The sequence below is a fragment of the Falco naumanni genome, chromosome 7 (genome assembly GCF_017639655.2).
Source record: "Falco naumanni isolate bFalNau1 chromosome 7, bFalNau1.pat, whole genome shotgun sequence".
Taxonomy (NCBI): domain Eukaryota; kingdom Metazoa; phylum Chordata; class Aves; order Falconiformes; family Falconidae; genus Falco; species Falco naumanni.
The window spans coordinates 42,709,771-42,732,125 of record NC_054060.1 but is presented as its reverse complement, the minus strand read 5'-3'; the positions used below and the strand labels follow the sequence as shown (position 1 = coordinate 42,732,125).

The 22,355-nt window shown below is 40.9% G+C and overlaps 1 protein-coding gene across 3 annotated transcripts; it reads right to left on the bottom strand.

Moving 5' to 3' along the window:
- Positions 1-588: 588 nt before the first annotated feature.
- On the bottom strand, positions 589-21,855 carry GPR68 (G protein-coupled receptor 68). Of its 3 annotated transcripts, XM_040601321.1 has the most exons (3): positions 21,746-21,855; positions 20,550-20,635; positions 589-5,383 (listed from the first exon to the last, which is right to left on the bottom strand). In XM_040601321.1, the coding sequence occupies exon 3, from the start codon at positions 5,240-5,242 to the stop codon at positions 4,166-4,168; it is 1,077 nt and encodes a 358-aa protein (XP_040457255.1). In that variant the 5' UTR covers positions 5,243-5,383; positions 20,550-20,635; positions 21,746-21,855; the 3' UTR covers positions 589-4,165. The 3 variants fall into 3 exon arrangements, with proteins under 3 accessions (XP_040457255.1, XP_040457256.1, XP_040457257.1); XM_040601322.1 differs by lacking the exon at positions 20,550-20,635; XM_040601323.1 differs by lacking the exon at positions 21,746-21,855 and having other exon boundaries at positions 20,550-20,713.
- Between the last annotated feature and the right edge of the window lie 500 nt (positions 21,856-22,355).

Genomic DNA, 22,355 nt, shown 5'->3' with positions numbered 1-22,355 from the left:
TAAAATGAAATATTGCACTGCTGTTCCAATTTTACTAACCTTATAACTGCAACAGGAAGTAACTCTTGTAGCAACTTGGATTTAAAAATACCTTGTGGTGGGGAAAGCAGCTGCAGCGGTGTGGGGAGGTTCAGAGCAAAAAACCCCAGCGTTAGAGTAGGGAAAGCTGTTAGACACAGCTCCCTTGCACGCTTCCTGTAGCCCCTCTAACATGGTCGTCTTGTGGTGGTGGTGGGTACTCTGTGGAAGTGTGAGGAGATAAGGGGAGAGTTTTAACTGAGATAATGAAAATAAAGGGCAGCACTGCAAACTTCCCATGTAAAAGGTAGGGTATACCATTTGCCTCCTTCGGACTACTAGTTTACCATGTGTATCTTTTGTCCCTTTCTGGGTAATACAGAAAGGTGGTATACATTTAAGGGTATCCTGTTGAGAATAAACGAATTAAATACATAAATAGTGGTTAAAAATTAATACTTAAAAATGAAAGCATTCCTGGAAACTAAAAAATATTTGCGTTCAGTATGAAATAAAACTATGGAAATGAACATTTGGATTAATTCCAGTTTTAGAAATTAAGTTCCTGACAAAACTAAATGAAGCAAAATTAAATTGTATCTTAAAAGCCTACTAACACTGAACCAGTACATGACAAATAGTTGTGAATTGTGCCTGACTTTTGTCATTTAAAGCTGTGATTTTTACTTTAACTATAGAGAAATGTCAGGGCTGAACTTCTGCTAGTTGTCAGCCCTTGCAGCAGAGAGGACAGGGTATCTATGCACCTCTCAGGCACTGATGCTTTAGCTAAAATGATTATAATGATACAAAAAGCGAGCATCAAACCACTGTGCTTTAACAGGATGAGAATGGCAGTTGTGTTTAGCCACTGCTTTTTCCAAAGCACCGTGGACTTCCACACCTTATATCTACTTTTCTTCCTGGCAGGTGAATTTTACGTTCCTTCTTTTATGTAAGACAAGCACATAACTTTTTGAGAACGAGAAAAATCAGTTCTTACCACAAACACTGGTGTATTTTGAACATCAATCTTCTGAAGTCCTTGAGGACACACAGCCTTTAAAGACTTAAAACAGTTGAACACATGAGAGAAAGAAATCTTAATGCCAGACAGGCTGCTAGACATTCAGATTCGCCAAGGCTCCCAATGTATATTTTATAGATCAGACATTTTTTTAGATTCATTTTATTTAAAACCTTCTTGAACGATGTTGCAGTAGAACTATCTTTGAACTTTCATAATTAGAAAATAGCTCCTTTAGAGGTCTCCCAACTCTCCAAACTATAACTATAAAGCAAAATATTTCATATGAATGCTTGAGCTTTTTGCCAAAGCCAGTAAGCCTACAGGATGGCATATGTTCACTGCTGCACAGAACCCACAAAATGAAATGGGCATAATTTTAAAAAGTCTGTTTGGGAAAAGAGGCAGCTGATTTCCTTCTCTGTGTGCTAAGTGCTTAGTAGCTTACTGACATATTACACTGACAGGTGCAATGTATGTTATTCTTTCTAAACACTAACATTTGTCAAAAAACTCTTCATTTAGTAAGCTTTTGCTCTTTTTTTCTGGAAATATAAGTTTTAACACTCAGATTTCAATAAGAAATATAGAACGTAATAATTTATTTGTCTTTTTCTCGAATGTGTTTTTAACATCCCTTCTCATGTGCAGTCCCAAGCACTGTATTTAATCCAATAACAATGTGTAGCATGTCTCTAGCAACCACAGTAGGACCCTTGGTTGACTAGTTTCTGGCTGAGATGGAAAGCAAAGCTCTGAGTGAGAGTTACCTTCTTCCCACATTGGTTACAGTTCTGCAGCCTAAGCCTAACAGTTACACTATAGAAAGAATTGATAAAATATTGACTTCAGGGGAAAAAAAGAGAAGGAAGAAAAAAAAGAAGAAAAAATTCTCCCCCTTCTCTTGTGGGCTAGCAGGTTAAACATTGAGAACTGTAGCAGAATGCTGGACTTCATTACACAAGTTTCCATCTGATTTGAAACTGCAGCAGCTGACCAAAAGCTGGCCACATCAAAGTACAAATTCAAATAAGCCTTAATCCCTCAGATGACAATTTGATGTAATATGGCATGCTCTGCATTCCAGCTGTCTAATTTAAACAACGTGGGTAACTGTAAAGAAGTAAAGCATAAACAGGAAAACAAATATTTCATCCTAGAACAAACCATGTGTGTCTTAACTGCCTGCCAGGTCATTGGAGTCCAAGCAGTTGGCTCGGTGCTTAACAAAATAGAAGCACGGCATTACGGCAGTGGCGAGTCCCGGCCTTACAACCCCGTCGATACAGGAGATCAGAACAAAGATAAGGAGAAAGTAAAGCTAAACAGCACTAATGATCACAAGAAAAAAAATGCATATATAAGGTAATTAATCCAGCTTGGCGACTGGTCTAAGGATAAAGAAATGTAAAATAATTAAACAAACCAAATGTTAACCTATGCAAACCTAATCCCCTCCTGGGAGTAGGGACATGAACCCTTTCTGAAAGAGACAGGAGAAGATTTGTAGTCTCACAAATAGAAACTGTGGGCTAAACTCATAAGATAGTTATTTCAAACAAAGAGTGAACAAATATATGAAGAAAATAATAAAAACATCCTTTATTAAACACATCCCTAAATTATTTCTAATATTGCACTCTCAAGGTGGTTTCCAGAAAACTGTTAGAATATAATCCTTTCAGAAACCGACGACGAGCAAGGCTGTATTACCGTGACATACTTCAGATACCAGGAGTAGACTATCTGTCTAGAGAATCTTTTGACATTTGGGGCGGGCAAGAAACTAAACTGATTATACTGCTGGAAGTTATCAGCTCCAGGTTGCAGGGAGAGAGGTGCCTCAAGAAAGGTTTCAAACCAGAGAAGTGAAAGGACAAGGCAACATTCATGGTGTAATGGTTACAGATACAAGAAGGTGTGAGGAGCAGATCACAAAGAATCATCATACAGAGAATCATCATACAGGATTCATGAGTATAATACCGGGGGGGGGGGGGGGGGGGGGGGGGGACACAGAACTAGAGAGGAAATGGGGGTAGAAACAATTCTGTAGAGCACAACTCCTGCATCTTTAACTGCTATTAACTCCGCTTATTCCTGTCTTTTGTTTCTGTCTAAACCAGGAAACAGAACATTCATACATCATATTTCTGATAGTGTATTTCCTGAACAATGACCAAACCTTAAGCAATAGTATCTGTGGGAGAAAAGAGACTTTGATCAGAATCCATTTAACAGCTTCCCTGACAAATGTGTTGTTAATTAATTGCCTACATGGTCTGTTCTGCACAAGACACATAGATTGTGAAGGACACAATCAAATCCTTAGGAAGGTGTAGTAGAATTTAGCCGTAACTAAATTTGTCTTTGAACACAGTGACTCAGAGAAGCACATGGGTTCAAAGTGCCTCACATACTACCAACCTCCCGTTTCTTTTCCAAGTCAACAGACCAAACTACTTATCCCCATCGGAGCCAAGAGTTCTCATACCTCTGGAAGTCAATAGCAACCTTGTGCTGAGGTTCAGCAGTCTCAGACTCAGCAGTCAACAGACAAAAGGTCTCAGCAGATGCTGAGTTTCTTGTGAATGGAATTGGTTGTTTTAGGAGGCTGGTTCTGGCATGGTCTCTGCCAGCCTCAAAACTAGCTGAAGGGGAAGTTATTTCTGAGAGTTACAGAAATGCAGGTTTTTTTCTTTTAAAAAAAGTACATATGGGGACATTAATGTGTTCTGTCTCCAACCTTTTCAACAGATGATGACAGCTTGCAGACAATTAATTTCTCTAGATGCTACAGGGGCAAACAGAAAGCAGTTAAAGACAAATTCAACAGACCCACACCCCATGAGTACTAGCTTATTCCAGTCAACGCAGGCATCAAGACAACAGGTTTTGAGTGGTGCGACAATGACAATGGACATGTGATTGTAACTGAACTGATTCAGTATGTGCTTTCCTCACTATTGGCAAGGCCCAAACACCTCCAGAAATGACCTCACTGTACTGCGTTGGTAATAAGACTTTAGGAGGTAACACTGTTGCAATACATGGATAAATCAGATGGATACACAAACAAAGCCATAGCTGCAGATTTTAGAATATCTTTTTTGATGAATGTTATAAACTGCCCATGTTAGTTGCAGAGGAGTCCTTCATTCCAGTACCATCATGTGATATTTGTAATAATCCTGGTGGTTGCTCATGCTGTGGCTTGTTGGAAGTTTCTGGAGCATTCAGTGGATAACATTCCTTTGTCTCAGTCTTCAGACACCCTAAACATGTTAAACAAGAGTCTCGCATCTTGGCAAAGTTCTGGTAAGTGCTTTCACTGGAAAAACAGTACAATACTGGATCAGCAACACAGTTAAAAGTAGTCAACAGGAGAGAAAAATGGTAAATATTAAATATTTTCTCAGCAAATGAGCAGTTGTTCTCCAACAAGCTGCGAACCACAAGAAGGATGTGGTATGGTCCAAAGCAAACTAAAAAAATGAAAACGGTGCTTGAAACCAGTCGTTTAATTTGGATTTTCTTCTTCTTCTGAGTACCGGGACTCTTGTGGACAACCCGTAAAATCCCACAGTAAGAGAAGGCCAGCAGAAAAAAGGGGAAAAGGAAGCCAGCAGAGAACCGGTAGTAATTGACATTGTGCTCCCATTCTTTGATGGGGTAGTGCTCAAAGCACACCACATGGCTGTCAGCGTCCATACTGATCTCCCCATGCGTAAAGACAAAGCAGCAGGTCATTATTTCCTTGGTCCAGATAATGATGCTTACTATCGCTGCAGCCTTCATTGTCCGAAACCGTTGAAAGCGAAAAGGGTGCACTACTGCAAGGTAGCGGTCAATGGAGATGCAGCAGAGGAAGCCCACACTGATATAGATATTCTCATACAGGATGATGCCACAAATCTTGCACAGCAGCTCATCGTAGGTCCAATTGTCATGCTGTAAAACATACTGAAGCCAAAATGGCAAAGAAAATAGATAGAGCAGGTCTGCTATGGTCAAATTGCAAAGATAGACACCCAATTCATTTTTAGCCTTAATTTGTAAATACCCATAGTACAGTGACAGGCAGTTAGCTGGTAAGCCTAATACAAATACAAATACGTATACCACAGGGGATAATGTCTGGTGAATATCATGATTAATAGTGCACTTCTCAGTTGCATTCTCGGTGAAATTCACCATCTTCTACCTCTCCCCGTGTATCACTCATCAGGATCCTGAATGAACAGATGTAAAATTTAATTTTATTCTGTTTCATGTATCGCTCATCTCTTCCACAAACCTTTAGGCTGAAGTGATGACTTGCTGCAGGATGTTAACAACCTGAAGGTAAAACACATGAAAATCTTCAGAAGGGATACGATTGTCAAATACATAGTACCATTTTCAGTAAGCTGCTTTTTCCTAGCCTTAAATTTCTTACAGTCTTTGATAGAAGGTAAAGCCTTTCTGGGAAATCATGATTCATATAAGTCCTAGTACTTAGCAGAAAAGTACCAGAAAATTTTCTGTCCAAGAATCCCAAAGCAAATTACAAACATTTGTCATTTTAGATTATCTGAAGTATCTAAAAGGTGAAGAAATATTCTCTCTGCTTTGCAGGTGAGACACAAAACCAGTAATACAGTAATATGGTTTTTCCATGATGGAAAAAATGCCTCTGGCAAACCAGAAGTCCCCTCAAACTTCCTTACAGGATGCAGGGTGCACAAAAAAAATTTATTTTGAATTTCCATTTCTTAGATTTCCCTTTAGATACAAGATACCATGGAATATGCTGTTCAACCCATCAGGATAAAAAAATAATGGAATCTCTTACATTTACTTGTAAACACAGCCCCAAAAGCTGTCCTTCTGTCAGAAGGACACTGTAAAAGTCTGGTACAATGTACCCCATGGTCTCAGTCCTGCAGGATATGGTATTACGGATTCCTTATTTGCCATTGACTCTCAAAAACACTCATTTACCGTTACTACATACACATTTGTATCTTTCCTTTTCATTTTCATCGAATATGAATGTGATTGTTTTTACCTGAAGAATCTTCCTTAATCAATGCACATACCCATACAAATCATTCCTATACTATTACTATTACTATTTAAGACACAAACATCACCGCTGACAATGGGTTAGCACTCAGTTCAACTAGGACAAGCATTCAGCCTTAAGGCAGCCCACAGTGATTAAAGCCTAGAGTAAACGAAGTATTACATTCAGCATTTTATGACCTCAAGTGACATATTCACACTGACACAAATGCTCACAGTTGGAAAACAATTTTCAAATTGGAAAAAAGTGGGGCAGACTGTGCCCACTCTGAAGGGGATATATGTTTTACCTGATGATGCAGAACAGTGAGACTATATTTCTTTCAGTCTCTTCCAAGAAAATACATGGTTGTAGCATATACTTCTGTAAAGTTAACAGTTTGTGTGCTCTTCCTACAGCTTCAGTTAATATGGACTCAAAAGGAGACGACACTGTTCGGGGACGAACATAATGCCTTGTTGCTTTTTCCTGTTTAGTATCCTAATTCGTATTCTTGTCATCTTCTGTCCTGTCTAGGAATATACAATTTTTTCCAAGGCAATCCTTATGAAAACGACAGTAAAATTACTGTAAGCTGCAGCATTTGAGGATATTGCTGCCAAATATTTTTTTTTTATTTTTGTTTTAATACTGATGGCCTTTGCTCCTGCAGAAACTGAAAAGAAAACCACTTGCTTTAGGTCAGAAAATAATTGCCTGGCTGAAATAACTGACCAAACCTGCAAAGACTTTCAGTGTTTAGCCTCAAACAGTGTAGCACAGTCCCACAAAAATCACAACAAACTCAAGGGCGCACGTAATTATTTAGGAATTAGAACATGCTTTTCATTCATTTGCTTTTTTTTTACCAAAAGGCAGAACATCAGCCCGAGTTTTGGTGGAAGTATTCTTGGGGATTTCACACACCTTCAATCATGAAACAACAGGCCAACGTAAGCTCATCTCTCTCAAAACTTCTAACTTCAATGTCCAGTGATCTTGTGCAAAAGACTGGTCAAGCCTAGCAGAGTGCAAGCTCCTCTCACTCTCACACAGCTCCTTTGGGGGTTAATAGACTCATTCCCTCCACTGTGGGTGCCACAATACTTATAATGGATAAATAAAGCAGAGCAGGAGAAATGCTCCTTAAAGGAGCGAGTCACCAAACTGGTTCAGTTTGAATTTTGCTCCAAGAGACTGCCATAACCTTCCCACAGAATAAGCATGATAATGTTAGCAGTGCAGACACATACAGCAGAAATTAATCACTAAAGTTATGTACAAATTTCCCAAAGGACTGTTACTTAGGAGCCATTAGCTTTCCTGTAACACTAACCAGTTTCTTAATGGCTTTATAACCATCATGCAACTCTTCTGCCTACAGGAGACCTGGCTCCACACCCACAAGGACAGCACACAGAATCTTTGCCAAGGCAGATTTGATAACCTACTTAACATCACCTACCTTTTCCAAACCAGAGCTCCAGGACAAGTACAATTGTATTTGAGTTTGTATTTGATACCATTTCATTTCTGTATGCTAATTTGGTGACTTTTACATGTAAGAGTTAGCCTGCACAGAATGATTGGCACACCTAGTTCTAGTCTAAAATGCCTAAAAATCTGGGATCTATTGTCTGATCTACCAGCTAAAAGTGTCCAGGCAGTGTCCAGCTTCTGCTGATGAAGCCAAATAGTAATTCAAAAGCTGTTGACAATTTTGAAAAGTCACTGTCTTTATATGTCTAGCATAGTTCAACAGCGCTGAGTTCCATTCAGTGTTACCCAGCCAGTTACATACCAGTCAGTATGCATCGTGGTGTGAGAAAAAGGAGATGTACCCTACAGCTGCACAGTTTTTTTGAAAATGTTTCTTTTCCTTTAAGGACTCAAAATTTTTTATTAAATTATGTTTACATAACAGAGAACATGATTGTAAAACTCATTTCTGTTTAGCTTAAAAGTCTTGCCAGAATGCAGAAAGTGGAGGCAACAGCAAAAGTCTTATTGATATGACATTATGCTAATATAATATACACTTATTATTACAGCAACATTTCCTGCTCCTGGAGGAAGTGCTGGACAGGGGGCAGGAAGAGAAGGCTGGCTGTTATGAATCTCTTTGCCTTGTGCTAACAAACCCTCCCTGATTTCAAAGATGGGGATGAAAAACAAAGGTCCAGATTCTTGCTTGTACAATAGATGTGTTGTACTGCTCTTCTGGTCAGCAGCAGCAGCGAGCCAGGAAATCCTCCCCTTGTTTCAGCCTCCTCAGCACATGGGCTCTGGGGCAACCTTAGTGCCCTCTGACCCCTTGTGCCTGGCTAGGAAGAGGCTCAATAGCCAAATGGAAAATATAAAGGCAGTTCCTCTTTCCCATCTCACTAAGTATAGTAAAAATGGCTCTGTGCTGGCCAAGGAGTGAAACTGTATGATTTTCCAAGAAACCTGGTATCAAAGTACTGCGATAGCAGTGTTAAACACATGGGTGCAGAAGAGCCCACCTTATTATAAAAAACATAATGCACAATACTTTACAAGCCATCTGGAAAAGTGGAAACTAAAGGAAAGTTGATGGAGGGTATAGGAGAGAAAAGAAGAATAGCTCCCTCCATTCCTTACTGACCTTGTCTGGGTAGGAAGAGGAGAAAAAATGAAAAAGTTGCTGTATGAAAAACATCTGGGGTGCAGATAATTGTAAAGCTGAAAGTTATGAACGGGTACACACAGGCATTCCTTTTAGACAGCTTTAATGTGGAAATCATGCAGCTGTGATTTTTTAGAGCGTAGTTTATGTAACACCTTCAGTATCACAAAGTCTGCAGACACTTCCAGGCAATATTTCTCTCTCGTATATGCCCGCATCATTTAGATGATACACATCGAAACTGAAGTCTGGGAAACAAATTAGAAGAGTCTTGCCATCTACATCAGCTCCAAACAATTCTCTTGTTCCTGGACTAAAAATAAAGCCAAGGAGGCTTCACAAGCCTCACTTTCTTGATTTAAACAAGCCAACTTTCATTGCTTGCTGAGCAGTTTAACAACAGGTTCTTTTCTTCCCAGTTTCTTTGTGCCTTAACTATTGAACAAAATCATGACTCCCCAAAGCACCGAACCACAGAGCAGCTCAGACATTAAGCGCTGCCTGCTGGCACAGCACAGGAAATAGCTCAGAGCCACTTACAACAGCCTCTTCAGCTCGGACCAAGTACTAGCATGGAGTCTGGGTGGATTTTTTCCAATTTCAGTGAACATTGCTACAATTTTCCTCATCAGAAATCTGCCTGGAATTAGACATACGTATTTTTAGCAGAGACAAATGGGACTGCACCAAAGGACTACTTTGTAGGAATTTGCAAAAGTTGTGCACACAGCTTGTCTCATTCGCAAAGTACCCATGTCTGTGAACAGGGAGCATAATGTAGTCGTGTATCTTTATGTGACAGTAGCTCTCTTGCTGTTTAATCTGTCCCTGCACCTGTCACACACCGCAGACAGGCCTCAGTCACTTGGTTATCATAGCAGGACTTCAACTGTGCCGCATGTCTTGGAACCAGAAACCAGAGGTTGTTTCAGTTTAGGATTTGGTTCAGATCGTTACCTACACAAACACCAGCCCTTAAATTCACACACTAAGCTTCCCACAACGCTTGAGGGTTTGTCAGCTTGGTTTGATCCTGGTTCACAAAGCCTGAAAAAATAAGGTCATGTAAAGATGCTGGGAAGCAGTGACCAGCAGAAGAGACTAGGGATTGGTCAAACAATAGAAAATGGTCAGAAACCAGCTAATACCCTTAGAGTAAGTTTAGGGAAAAAAATGTAGAAGAAAGTGGAAACTGGGGTACATGGCGGAGTATGAGGAAATGGCACAATGATGTCTGGATTCAATTGGAACAATTATGATGTAAAAGACAGACCTATTGGAGCAGGTGCAGAGGAGGGCCACAATAATGATCAGAAGGATGGAATGCCTCTCTTATGAGGAAAGGCTGAGAGAGCTGGGATTGTTCAGCCTGGACAAAAGAAGGGTCCAGGGAGACCTTACTGAGGCCTTTCAATACTTGAAGGGGGCTTATAAGAAAGATGGGAACAGACTTTTGAATAGGGCCTGCAGCAACGGGACAAGGGGCAATGGTTTTAAATTGAAAGAAGGTAGATTCAGACTAGACATAAGGCAGATTTTTTTTGTGATGAGGGTGGTGAAACACTGGCACAGGTTACCTAGAGAGGTGGTAGCTGCCCCATCCCTGAAAACGTTCAGGATAAGGTTGGGTGAGGCTCTGAGCAACCTGATCTAGTTGAAGATGTCCCTGCTCGTTGTAGGGGGTTTGGACTGTTAAAAGTCCCTTCCAACCCAAGCCAGTCTATGATTCTATGATTCTAAAAGGGTCACAAGTAGAGCTATGAAAGGCAATGAAGAATGTTTCTATTAACGCACAAGAAAAGTAAAAGGAGAGAACATATGAGGCACAAACAGAGATCTAAACATAGCTGAAATACTTGCTGATATTTTATATTCCAATTTTTAGAACCAAAACTGTGACCCAGCATCTAACAGAATTGTTTTTAACAGTAGGATGGGAGCACAGAAAAAATAGATAAGCAAAGGCTAATAGATATTTTGAAAGTCTATGTGCGCTCTGAGGGAATGAGCTAAAGCAATATGTGAACTATTGTTGATGATGTTTCAGAAATTATGGTGGACCGAGGTAAAAGAGACATAACACCTGTCTTGTAAAAAAAGAGTAGCTGGATAATTATACAACACTAAGCCTAGCTTTAATGCGAACAAGACATCAGACAATCAATATAAATATCCATGCATTTACAGACTGACTCGCAGCAATGGAGACTCACCTCAAGTGAATCTTGCCATACTTCTGGAGAAGATGAAGTTGGGCTGGGATAGGCAACAGCACTTACTTCACACCCTACCTCAGAAAGACAGGAGAAGCTAGGACTTCCAGGTCCTTCTCTGCAGAGCTGCCTTCCAGCAGGCCAGCCCCCAGCCTGTACTGGTGCGTGGGGTTGTTCCTCCCTTGGTGCAGGACCCTGCACTCGCCCTTCCTGAACTTCATTGAGTTCCTCTCTGCCCAGCTCTCGCTGAATGGCAGTGCAGCCTGCTGGTGAATCAGCCACTCCTCCCAGTTTGTGTCATCAGCAAACTAGCTGAGGGTACCCCCAGTCCCTTCATCCAGGTCACTGATGGATAAGTTGAACAGGTCTGGACCCACCACTGACCCCTGGGGAACACCACGAGCTACAGGCCTCCAGCCGGGTTCTGTGCCACTGACCACAACCCTCTGAGCTCTGCCAGTCAATCCACCTCACTGTCCATTCATCTAACCCACACTTTCTGAGCTTACCTATGAGCATGTTATGGGAGACAGTGTCAAATGCCTTGCTAAAATGGAGGTAGACAACATCCACCGCTCTCCCCTCATCTACCCAGCCAGCCATTCCACCACAGAAGGCTACCAGGTTGGTCAGGCATGATTTCCCCTGGGTGAATCCATGTTGACAACTCCTGATAACCCTCTTTTCCTCCACACAGTTAGAGATGACATCCAGGATGAGCTGTTCCATCACCTTTCCAGGGATGGAGGTGGGGCTGACCAGCCTGCAGTTTCCTGGGTCCTGCTCTTTTCGAAGACTTGAATGCCGTTAACTTTCCTCCAGTCCTCAAGCACCTCTCTTCCATGGCCTCCCAAAGATGATGGAGAATGGCTTAGCAATAACATCTGCCAGCTCCCTCAGCACTTGGAGGTGCATCCCATTGAGGCCTATGGATTTGTGAGTGTCAGGTTTACATAAATTATCTCTAACCTGATCCTCCTCAACCAAGGGAAAGTCTTCTTTTCTCCAGACTTTCTCTCTTGCCTCCAGGGTCTGGGATTCTTGAGGACTGGCCTTGGCAGTAAAGACTGAAGCAAAGGCGGCATTCAGTAACTCCACCTTCTCTGTATCCTTCATCACCAGGGCACCCACCTTATTTAGCCCACATTTTTCCTAGTCATCCTTTTCCTACTGATATATTTGAAGAAGCCCTTCTTGTTGTCCTTGACATCCCTCACCAAACAGACTTAGCCTTCCTTATTGCATCCCTGCATGTTCTGGCAATGTTCACATATTCTCCCCAAGTGGCCTGCCCCTTTTCCACATATTGTAAACTTCCTTCTTCTGTTTGAGGTTTGCCAGAAGCTCCTTGCTCATCCATGCAGGTTTCCTGCCCCTTTTGCTTCATTTCTTACTCATAGGGATGCAATCACTTTACTTTACAAAATTACTTTACTTTTGTCATTGTATAACTCCATTTATAAACCTATTGTCAAAGAAGGAAGCCAGCAACATTTTTTCAGAACCCACATAAACAAAAGACTAATTAGTCACTGCTGTCCAGTTTTCCCTAGCACAGACATGCAATTATTCACAGCATTGGGTAAATCACTCCATTTGCTCAAACTTTGAAATCCTGGGAATTTGTCCCAACCTCTTAATTTCTGTTTACCAAATTTCTCCGAAGTCTGAAGTAAGCTTTTTACATTAAATATTTCATCACTCAAACTTCAGATGCCATCTGGCCCACAGTGGTGGGGTGGCTGAGAGTTTCATGCCTTCAACTTGTAAATTTGTCATTAGGAACCGATCATGTGGATCTGAGTAGAAGGTTCATGTTAAAATACTTGAATCATTTTTTTTTTCCCTCATAGTGAATTTAACACTTGTTGAAAGCACTAGATTTGACATGACCATAAACTGAGAAATTTGACCTGTGCAGCCTAACATGAGCTACGTGGGCTGATGAATGAATGTAACTAGAAGCCAATGAAAATAGCCCATGTCTATTAGCCACATAATTAATTAAAATAATTTAATGACCTCTAAACCTAGCTCCAATGCTCATTTCCCATCAGTAATGACATGGTAATGGAGTTTAATCTTACAAGTGCCTTGGCCCATAGATCATGAAGATCTGTAAGGAACAGCTGAATCAGTATGGATCACACATCTAATAGTTCTATATTCAACTCACTTCGTACGTCAAACCAACAAACAAATTCTCGATTAAGCAGGAAGCCACCTAGAAAGCAAGCAGCTGAGCACTTCTGAATGGCCATAGGAGCTAAAGTACCACACACCAGTAACTTATAGTAACACAGTACCCTGTAAGCTACACTGGGAGGACTTGCTGAAATGCAAAACTTATGTTCCTGGAAAATGTCAATATTTCAGAAGAAAAAGCCCTGAATAATCCAAGAGGTTATCATCCTAGGCTCACATTTGTCATTTTAATTAGAGCACTGACTACCCAGCTTCTTTCTTACCTGATGTGCAAACTGCTGTATACGACATATTATGTATTTCCGTATGATACGAGAAGTCAGTAATAAAGCATGTCCTATTTTACAGCAGAACACCAGGAAGGATGTGGGTGTTCCAGGGGTCACATACTGAACTGAAGTCAACCACACAATTTTACAGAACACCCACATACTCATTTCACATTGGGACATCTCAGCAGCCTGTAGGTACTAGACCTCTGCCCTGTGCACCTCTGCAAGGCTCTACAGAGGTGCACAGATCCTCTGGGATCTGCTGGTTGTGGTTAGGAGAAATGCAGGGGAAATGTCAGAAGTCTAGCAAAGCCAAAGAATGAGGCAGTTGGGCTTGTTTAGTCTAAAGAAGACCAGATTGAGGGCAAACACAGCAAAAACCTTCAAACATGTAAAAGATTGTTGGAAAGATGAGAGAGGCTGGGTTAAACACCATGAAAATCTTTCCACTAACAAAGGCAAATGGAGCACCAGGGTAGATGGTACATGGAAGTAGAGCTGTCATCACAGAAGGTCTTAAAGTTTGGCAGACAACCTGAGAATGGTTCAGCTGATGCCCCTTGAAGGCAAAGAAATATCTGGGGAGCTCTCAGGGCCTTCCCATTCTGTTCTCCACTATTGTTTGCCAGGTAACTTGGCACAACTCGTCCCTCTTAGCGACATGCAATATAGCATGGAAACAAATTGTATTGTACAATTGACATGAAGTAAAATAATTTCCACAAAGGAATTGTGTTTTGAAACAAATCATAATTTTCCAATTATTTTTTATGAAATAGCTTTCATTTTGAAAGTTTTTTCCTAGAACTGAAAGCTGTAGCAAAGTGAAATCTATTTAAGTTCACATGCACAAAAACTGTACCAAAAACCCCATGTTCTGCTGCTGAACCATTTCATTTCAGGTTTTTATGACTTTGGACTTCTTAGATGAGGCCTGCACATATGAAGGACAACTTGACACAAAGGGTAAGGAAGGCAGGTAGGATAATAGGCACAGTCAATGCAGTATCTCAGACTACTTCGTAGTCATTATCTAGGATTAGGATGTTTTTACCAAATGCAAGATTTGAACAACCGGCTGAGCACAGGGAAGTGCTAAAAAGAAACACCACTTTGGAAAATCCCTATTTATGGTAATAAGTTCATACAGTGTCTAATTTCAGGCAAGCAATTCAAGTGGTATTGGTGAATCACATAAGAGGAATTAGTCATGCTATAGCTGCCTCAAAGCTTTTAAAAATGACCCTCATCTGTCCCCTCCTTCCTGCTGTTAAAGATCAGCCAGGTGGATGTCATGACCCTCCAAGTATTTCACTGCTGAGCTGTTGCGATTAGTTCCTACCACATGGAACATCTCTCCAAGACTTTGTGGATGACTTGCCTGAGTACAAGACAACAGGAGGAGGAAAACACATCAACATCAGTTTCTGCAGAAATCTTAAATCCCTGTATTCCTCAGAGAACAACTCCAAGTCTTCCCTTCCCCTCAACTAAAACCTCAGCCAAGTCAAATTCCCTGTCCTCACAAGCCTCCTTGATGCAGAAGCCAAAGCACTGTGCTGTTTCTATTGGCACAAGCAGCAGGCAAGTAAGTAATGATCAATCACAGACAACAGAACTGCTTATAATCCTGAATCTGCGCTGATCCTCATTTAAAATGGCAATGCAAGAAAAGCCAAGATTACACGGGCCTTACTGATTAGAAACCATATAAACCGTGATCAACATGCAATATTACCAGTAAGGAACAAGGACTGGAACAACAGTGTTGTAGCCTGTGATTGAGAAATAGGAACTTTACCCTTCTGAACTAAAAGAGTTCTGATTCATTTTACCATCTACATCGTTGGGGAAAATCACTCTTCTGACTCATTTTCCCAAACTGTGTATTACTGCCTCATTCGATGTTGCAGCCTGCTCTGACACCAAGTACTGTGCTCCATCAGACAATGCCAGGTGTCTTACATATAGATCAGTGACTTAAAGTTTAGGTCATATTTCTATTGAATTTCCATGATTTTTGGCTTCCTTGGTTTGCCAGCATGCCCCTCTACCCCCAGCACTGCCATACAGCCCCTGCTTCACAGACCAACTGCCCAAAGGGAGCCATAGCCTTGTGGGAGTCACCCCACAGATTTCTTAGCAGCCTAAGCATGGGCCACACACTTATAGCACATGGGCCATAGCACACTGCTGGCATCCCATACCAGTCAGTATTCACAAACCAAGGCTGAGCACAGCGAGCCAGATATTAAGCCTGTACCTTTGCCCAGATGCTTATGGCACTATACAGATACAGTCAATGCATATATTGAGAGCAACTTGCTCTCTGTACCCATATGCTTTCACAGACAGGGGAGGGGATGACGACAACATGCAAGACAGTCCCCTGTGCCAAGACTCCCCAGCATCACTCTCTGGTTACAAGGGAAAACTTTTGTTCAAAAACTAACAAGCTGGATACCAAAGCTGGGCCAAAATATCTTTCTGCTTGCATCTTTTATAATGCCACCACCTCCAGACAGAGCAAGGTATAATTAAACCCAAGTATCAGCACATCATACCCTCCCAAACAGAACTATGTCATTAACCAAAAGCAGTTTGGAAAGCAACTAAACATCCATCAGTACAATTTTTCCTCCTCCTCTACTGATAGTTCAGCGGATAGAACTGATTTTGCAGTGCTGCTGACAAACAGTAGCTTGGGACATCAATAATCAGTGTTTGACCAATAATGTTTGACAAATGGTAAAGGCAATCTCAGAGAAAAATTTTGCTTGCTAGGTCTAACTGAAATGTGGTTGAAACTCTGCTGTGTTTAAAAAAGACTGAGCACATCTCCTGTTCAAGGAGAACATTAATGCTTTCATTATTCCATGCATCAGCAAATAATGATAAATTCTATAAAGTCATCTCTTTTTAAAATGCTATTTTCTGCATATATGATTCACTATATGATTAATTTTGTGCAGCAACAGTTTTAAGACATGGTAAAGTGAAAAGCTATTTACAATATTTGGAGATTTTTTTCCCTTCCCTCCTTTTTCTTTGACTTCATTCTTTTTCTTCTGTTTGGATTTATTTTAATCGAAGAGACAAAGTTAATCATAGGATAGGAGCCTGTTCAACTGAAGCATGCATGCTGTTGCCATTTAAAACTGGAATAATGCTTTTGTGCCTTTGTCCTATGTGTTTCTGGCTTACACTGCTCCCTATTCTGCATTTCAGACATGTTTCTGTTCTAGATCTAGTTCTTTCTAGTCTAGCACACCATCTGCCCTTTCACGCACTACTGTTCAGCCGTGCTCGTTTCCTTTCAGACTCAGTTAAGTCTTTTTTGTCTCCAGTTCCGTATTTCTGTATTTCTTCCTTGGATCCAGCATTGGGGGTGGGTGGGGGTGTGCTTGCATGCACACGCATTTGTGCATGTCTTCAAATAGTTCCCATCTAGTCTGCAGAGATTTAACTCTTCTAAGTTATTCCTTTTTGCTGCCTTTAATACTAAGCTTCCTCCTTTTTTGCAATTTCCCTTTTGGAGATTTACCAAGTTTCCTGTAGATCTAAGTCAATATTCGCATGTGAGGCGTGTTCTCCAGTGTTATTTCTCAGACTTCTCACGATTATGTAGAAGCAGCACGCCTTGCAGAAGGTTTTCCTCTGTGCTCTTTCCCTTGTTGTTCTCACTCCCTAGATGACTATTGAAAACTTTGGTCCTTTCTTGGTTGGTTTTTTTTTTTTTCATTTGAGGATACAGGACTCCAACAACCTAGTCCCCAAATGATAAATAATTCTAAACAAAGTGCTGGCATCTGTATTTGCAGGCTTGCTTACATGTTCATTTCCTAACTTTAATTTCCTTAATTCCTTTAATTTTCAGTTTAAAAATATTTTACCAGTCACCTGATTTTGTTAGTGTCTTGTTTTCATTAAGATTTAAACAAAGTCTGGCCTTTCCCTACTCCCAAGTGCTTTCGTTTCCTGATGTACATGAATTCATCTTCCCTCCTCCGTTTTCTTAGTCATACCTTGAAACTGCCTCTATACCTCTGTCTGGCCTTGCATATGGTGTGAGAAGCCTTCCTCAGCACAGTGCTGCTGAATTTGTGCACTTCAGCATCCTGCCTAAGAGCCTAAATGTTCTTCCCAGCACTTTTCCATCCCACCCTTTGGATGACAGTGGTATCTGCATAAGCAGTGACTGCCTGCTTCCCCCGTGTCAGAGCCCCAACAGGTTTACCATCTCTTTCCTGGGAGACAAATCCCAGCATCCAGCCTGGGGGCACAAACTCAATTATCCATATGGCTGAAAACTGACTGACCCTTCTCTACTCTTCTTTCAAAGAAAACTGGGAGAAACAAACTGCCCATAATAATGGTATTAATCTGGATAAAAGGTTCGACACAAAGTGAAAAAAATAGTTGAAGAACCATGACTTCAGAAATGAAAAAAAAAGAAAACCAACCTTCTTCAATAGTATCACAGAAGCAACTCACAGCAAAAGCGACAACTTTACTGTAAACCATTTCTGCTTGCCAACACGCATCTGACTAGAGAAACAGGAGAGAATCAGATTCTCATTACAGGGGAGCTCTCACAAGCTCTTGGGCAGGAAATGGAAAAGCTGGCACAGGAGACTGACTCCAAACTTGAGAGATGTTCAGAAATCCAGGACCTACTTTGGGGTGGAAGTGTAAGACCATCTCTGAAATTTGGACACAGGTTCAAATTCCAAATAATAATGTCCTGACAGAGTAAGTAATTTTAGTGTAAGCTTGTTGCAAGATTAAAAGACAGTTACTATTTTGAAAGCTATGTCTGATCGCTTCTTAAACCTGGACCATAAGATAGATACATCCTCTAATTATATATGTTTGTAGACACTAAATCACTATCCATCACAGGTTAAAACTTTCCTTTTTCCTTTGGCAGATGAAAGACAAAGTGTTTCCAGATATAAAATGATCAAATTCCAATTGTTACAAAAATACTGAGTTATAAGAAAGCCAAACCAAAGCATCTCTGTAATAATGTTTCCATTCTTCCCTACTGAAGTTGCCCATTTTAGCATTTTATTCAGGTGTCATTAAAGTGACTTAAGTTTGATAGTTTGATTGCATTTGCTTCTGTAATGTGTTCAGGTTTGAACTCCCCTTCCTCTGTTAGCTATCTGACCTCTCTTCAAAGCTGTCTTTACTGTCGACCCATAGCAATGTGAGAGAAAGGAAGCTTGAAAGCTTGTAGAAGAAAGCAACGATGTCCAGAAATGAGAAACTAGGCTTACCCTAACAGCAATAGCTGTCCGTAGCAGTTTTTGAGAGGAGAATGTCAGGACAACATCTCTCGTGGAGAGACAGTAACAGCAGCAGAATTCCCTCTCCATCACCGTAGGCCAGATTGGGTTTGCATTTCTATTTGCCCCTGGCGTGATGACAGATCTGAGCCTAAGCAGCCCCAGATCAAACTCCAAGACAACCCAGCTGGAAACAAATTTGTTGCCACAGAAACAATTTCTGGCACAAGGGCTCCATGGAGAGGAACAGAGTACACTTTTAGGTGAGCTCATTTCTCAGACTCCCTCTAACAATGTTTTAAACCTATTATTTAGTCTTTTCTTTTTCAGGCATATCAGCTACAGCTTCCAGATGAAGTGCCTAAAAAGTTCTCCTTTTGCTACCCAGTAGATTAACAGATTTCAAAGTGTGGTTTCTAGTGGAGAAACAGGAATTACAGTGGATGCATCCCTCAGAGAATAAACTGCAGTGTTGTTCTTAGCTTCTGCTGATTACTAATACCTTTCCTTCAAATTATCAGCCAGTTTCTTCTAAACATTAAAGCTGTTCTTTGTCTTTTTAAAACCATTGCCATTAGCTGTAAGGGCCAGCAGCCCTGCAAATGCTTCAGCTGGCAGAATAATTAATAACAAGCATTAAAAGCCACTCAAAATAAGCTTTATAGGAAAAACAAACCTCTTAGAGGAGACATTCAGCTAATTATAAGGTAATGAGCCTCACAAGGCTGCTATGTCTGGAGTTCTCTTCTCACAGTTCTTCACTTAAAAATAATCAGCAAGTTGTGTAAATGTCCTTGTGAGTCCAAAATAACTTTTTCTTTGGTTATCACCACACTAACACAAGAATAGTCAGTGGCAGTGAACTCCATGGCAACATGAATGCACCCTCAGGTCAGGTCTAGAAAAACCGGCAGGGAAAAAAAATTTCTTCTCCATGAGCTTGTTCAATGGGATGCCAAGAAAACTTTCAGTTACAGCATCAGCTGGTTAATCTGAGTAACAATATCCACAGGGCTAGTTAGGGGAGGAAGATTTACGTTAATACTCCTGCCTTTGTACACCTGGCCCTGTGCAACTGTGCTCAGCCACAGGTGAGAAGTTTACAGTCTGTCTGACCCCAGGAACCAGCCATCCCTGCGGCTGACCCTATTCAATGACATCTAGTATGATGACACCTATGTACACCTAGTTTGACTAGGATTCATTTTCCTCCCTTCTCCCTCCTTTCTCCACATCTCCCTCCCCTCTATTTTCCTACTGTCTAGGACTGCTTACACTCCTCAGGTCCCAGAACAAAGGGAGTCAATTTTTGTTCACCAGCCACAAAGTGAGATAAATACATCTCACTGAAGTTGACAAGTGACATGAGGTTTTTTAATGAGATATTGGAACTGTCACAGCTTTCTTCATTTGAAACTGTAATATTCAAACCACAATGCTGTGATGTCGACATTGTCACCTCCTCGGCTGTGGCCCGCTATTGCAGAACAACATACCACTCCATTCTATAAACCAAGTATTTTATCATGGCGTAGTTGCCAAACCCTGGAAGACTCCTAAAACTTTGGGGATGTTCCTTCTATGTTATCTTCCAAATTACAGCTGTATAGCAGCAAGTGTATAATAAGCTCAAATAGTACCTTCTGCTTCTTCCCTCATATAACAGGAAGACTTTACAATTGCATGTGTAGAAGCAGAATGATACGGGGGAACAACATACTAACAATAAGATGGGGAGGCAAGAAGGATAGGGATGAGGACAGTAAAAAATTTTGTTTCCTCAGAGAAGGAATGAAAGAGTGGCTGTTAAATACACAGGATTGACTCACTCTTACTGGCTTCTTGGTTAAAGCAAACTTGAAAGAAGAAGTGGTCAGACACCATACTCTTCTGGAGCCAGTGTGAACACAGGGTGCTAATGTGGAAAAAGTCACGGAAGGAACTGATTAACATACTGCTCAGAAAGTCCCATAGTGCTCACAAATGACAGTGTCATGTCTTATGAGCCTAAGTGTAGTTATTTTTCCTTGCCTCACTGTTAAGTTTCCTTAAATTTGTATTAATAAATACCTGCGTATGTTCCCAACAGAAAAGGACAGGACATAGCCGCTATATTCTTCTAAATTCTCTACTTCTCAGCTCCTCTCCCTATGCACACAGGAAGCTGTTTGCTCTGCAATTTACTTTTCTAGTTTCTTTACAAAGACTGTCAAGAACCAGAAAAATGTACTTGTAACACAGGCAACCGACGATAATGAACAAAGGGGTTTAATCCTATTAAAAAAAAATAATAGAATGGATTAATTTCTGACTGAATAAATTTAATTTCACTAAACAAACCTTCACATCCGAATTGTCCCAAGTCAGATTCTGAACTGCAGCAATAAGAGTGGCTTATTGTTTGGAAAATACAGTAATGACATACTTGTGAGATACAAAGACAAATCTATATAGGTGTACACAGAGCACCCACACACCAAGGTATGTGGTTTAGCAGTTTCCTGTTAGGCGTAACTTCTGCCTTGTGTTCTCAGGCAAAATGAGGTATTTAAATCACTTATTAGTCATTCAAAATATCTTTTATCTAGTCTGCTTATATGGTCCTACTAAGTTTTCTGAAAATGACTAGCGGAATTTATCTACAGGCCATTGCTCTGGTTCCCTGCTGCAAACATGAAATAGTTTCTTGGTTTATCTTAGCAAATCCCTTTCATCAATACAACTTCAACAATCAGCTCTCCTTGTGCCTAAGTGGAACTCAAGAAAGTTTTTTTAGAAGAACTTTTATTGAAGTCCCCATTAGTGGGAACTTGCCAAGGCAATTAATTATGAAGTTGTAAATTTTTTTTGGACATGGATTTTGGTTGAGTCCTTAGACTGCCTCATTGTTTTGCTTTAGCCAAAAAACAGCCAAAAATCCTGTCCTTCCACCTTTCCAGGGGTTGTAACCTTGTATAATATAACCTGGCTCAATGATGGAAAATTAACTTGCTTTTAAGAATGAAGAGATAAAAATGAAACTCACCTGTGAGCAGAGTTTATGCAAAGAGGTCTTCCCTGCAGTGTGAAAAGCACAAAACTTCAGTTCTCCCAGCTCCTGCTCAGGCTACTGGTGAGGCTGTCCTCCTCCCAGCTGTGAGCAAGGCTGTCAGTGAAACAGCGCAGGGAAGGAGGAGGAGGAGATTGCATTTCAGCTCCTGTGCTCTTTATAGTTCAACTGCAAAGGAGTCGGCCCAGCCCAGCCCAGCCGTCTCCTCCCTCACTCACTCATTCATAAATGAAAGAGATGAGAGTGCCAAAAGCAGACACCACATACAGAGATTGCAATGCACAGAGTGGTGTTCCATCCCTACCTACCGTCACAGGCACAAACCAGCAGATAACTGCATTCTGATCACAGCAGCTGGTGCAAAGCCCAAATACTGCTGCTTACAGCTTATCTAAACACACACAGATGTAGCCTCACGCAGGCGTATTACAAAGTATACGGAGCATTAATGGTGTTATTACTATTATTTACAGTAAGTTGTTTCTAGAGCTTGTTGAGATCAGATCTAGTTATGTTCAAACACAGCTGAAGCTGATCTCTGCAGAAGGGAGCATCTTCCCTGACTGTGCAAGCGCAAGGGCTGCAG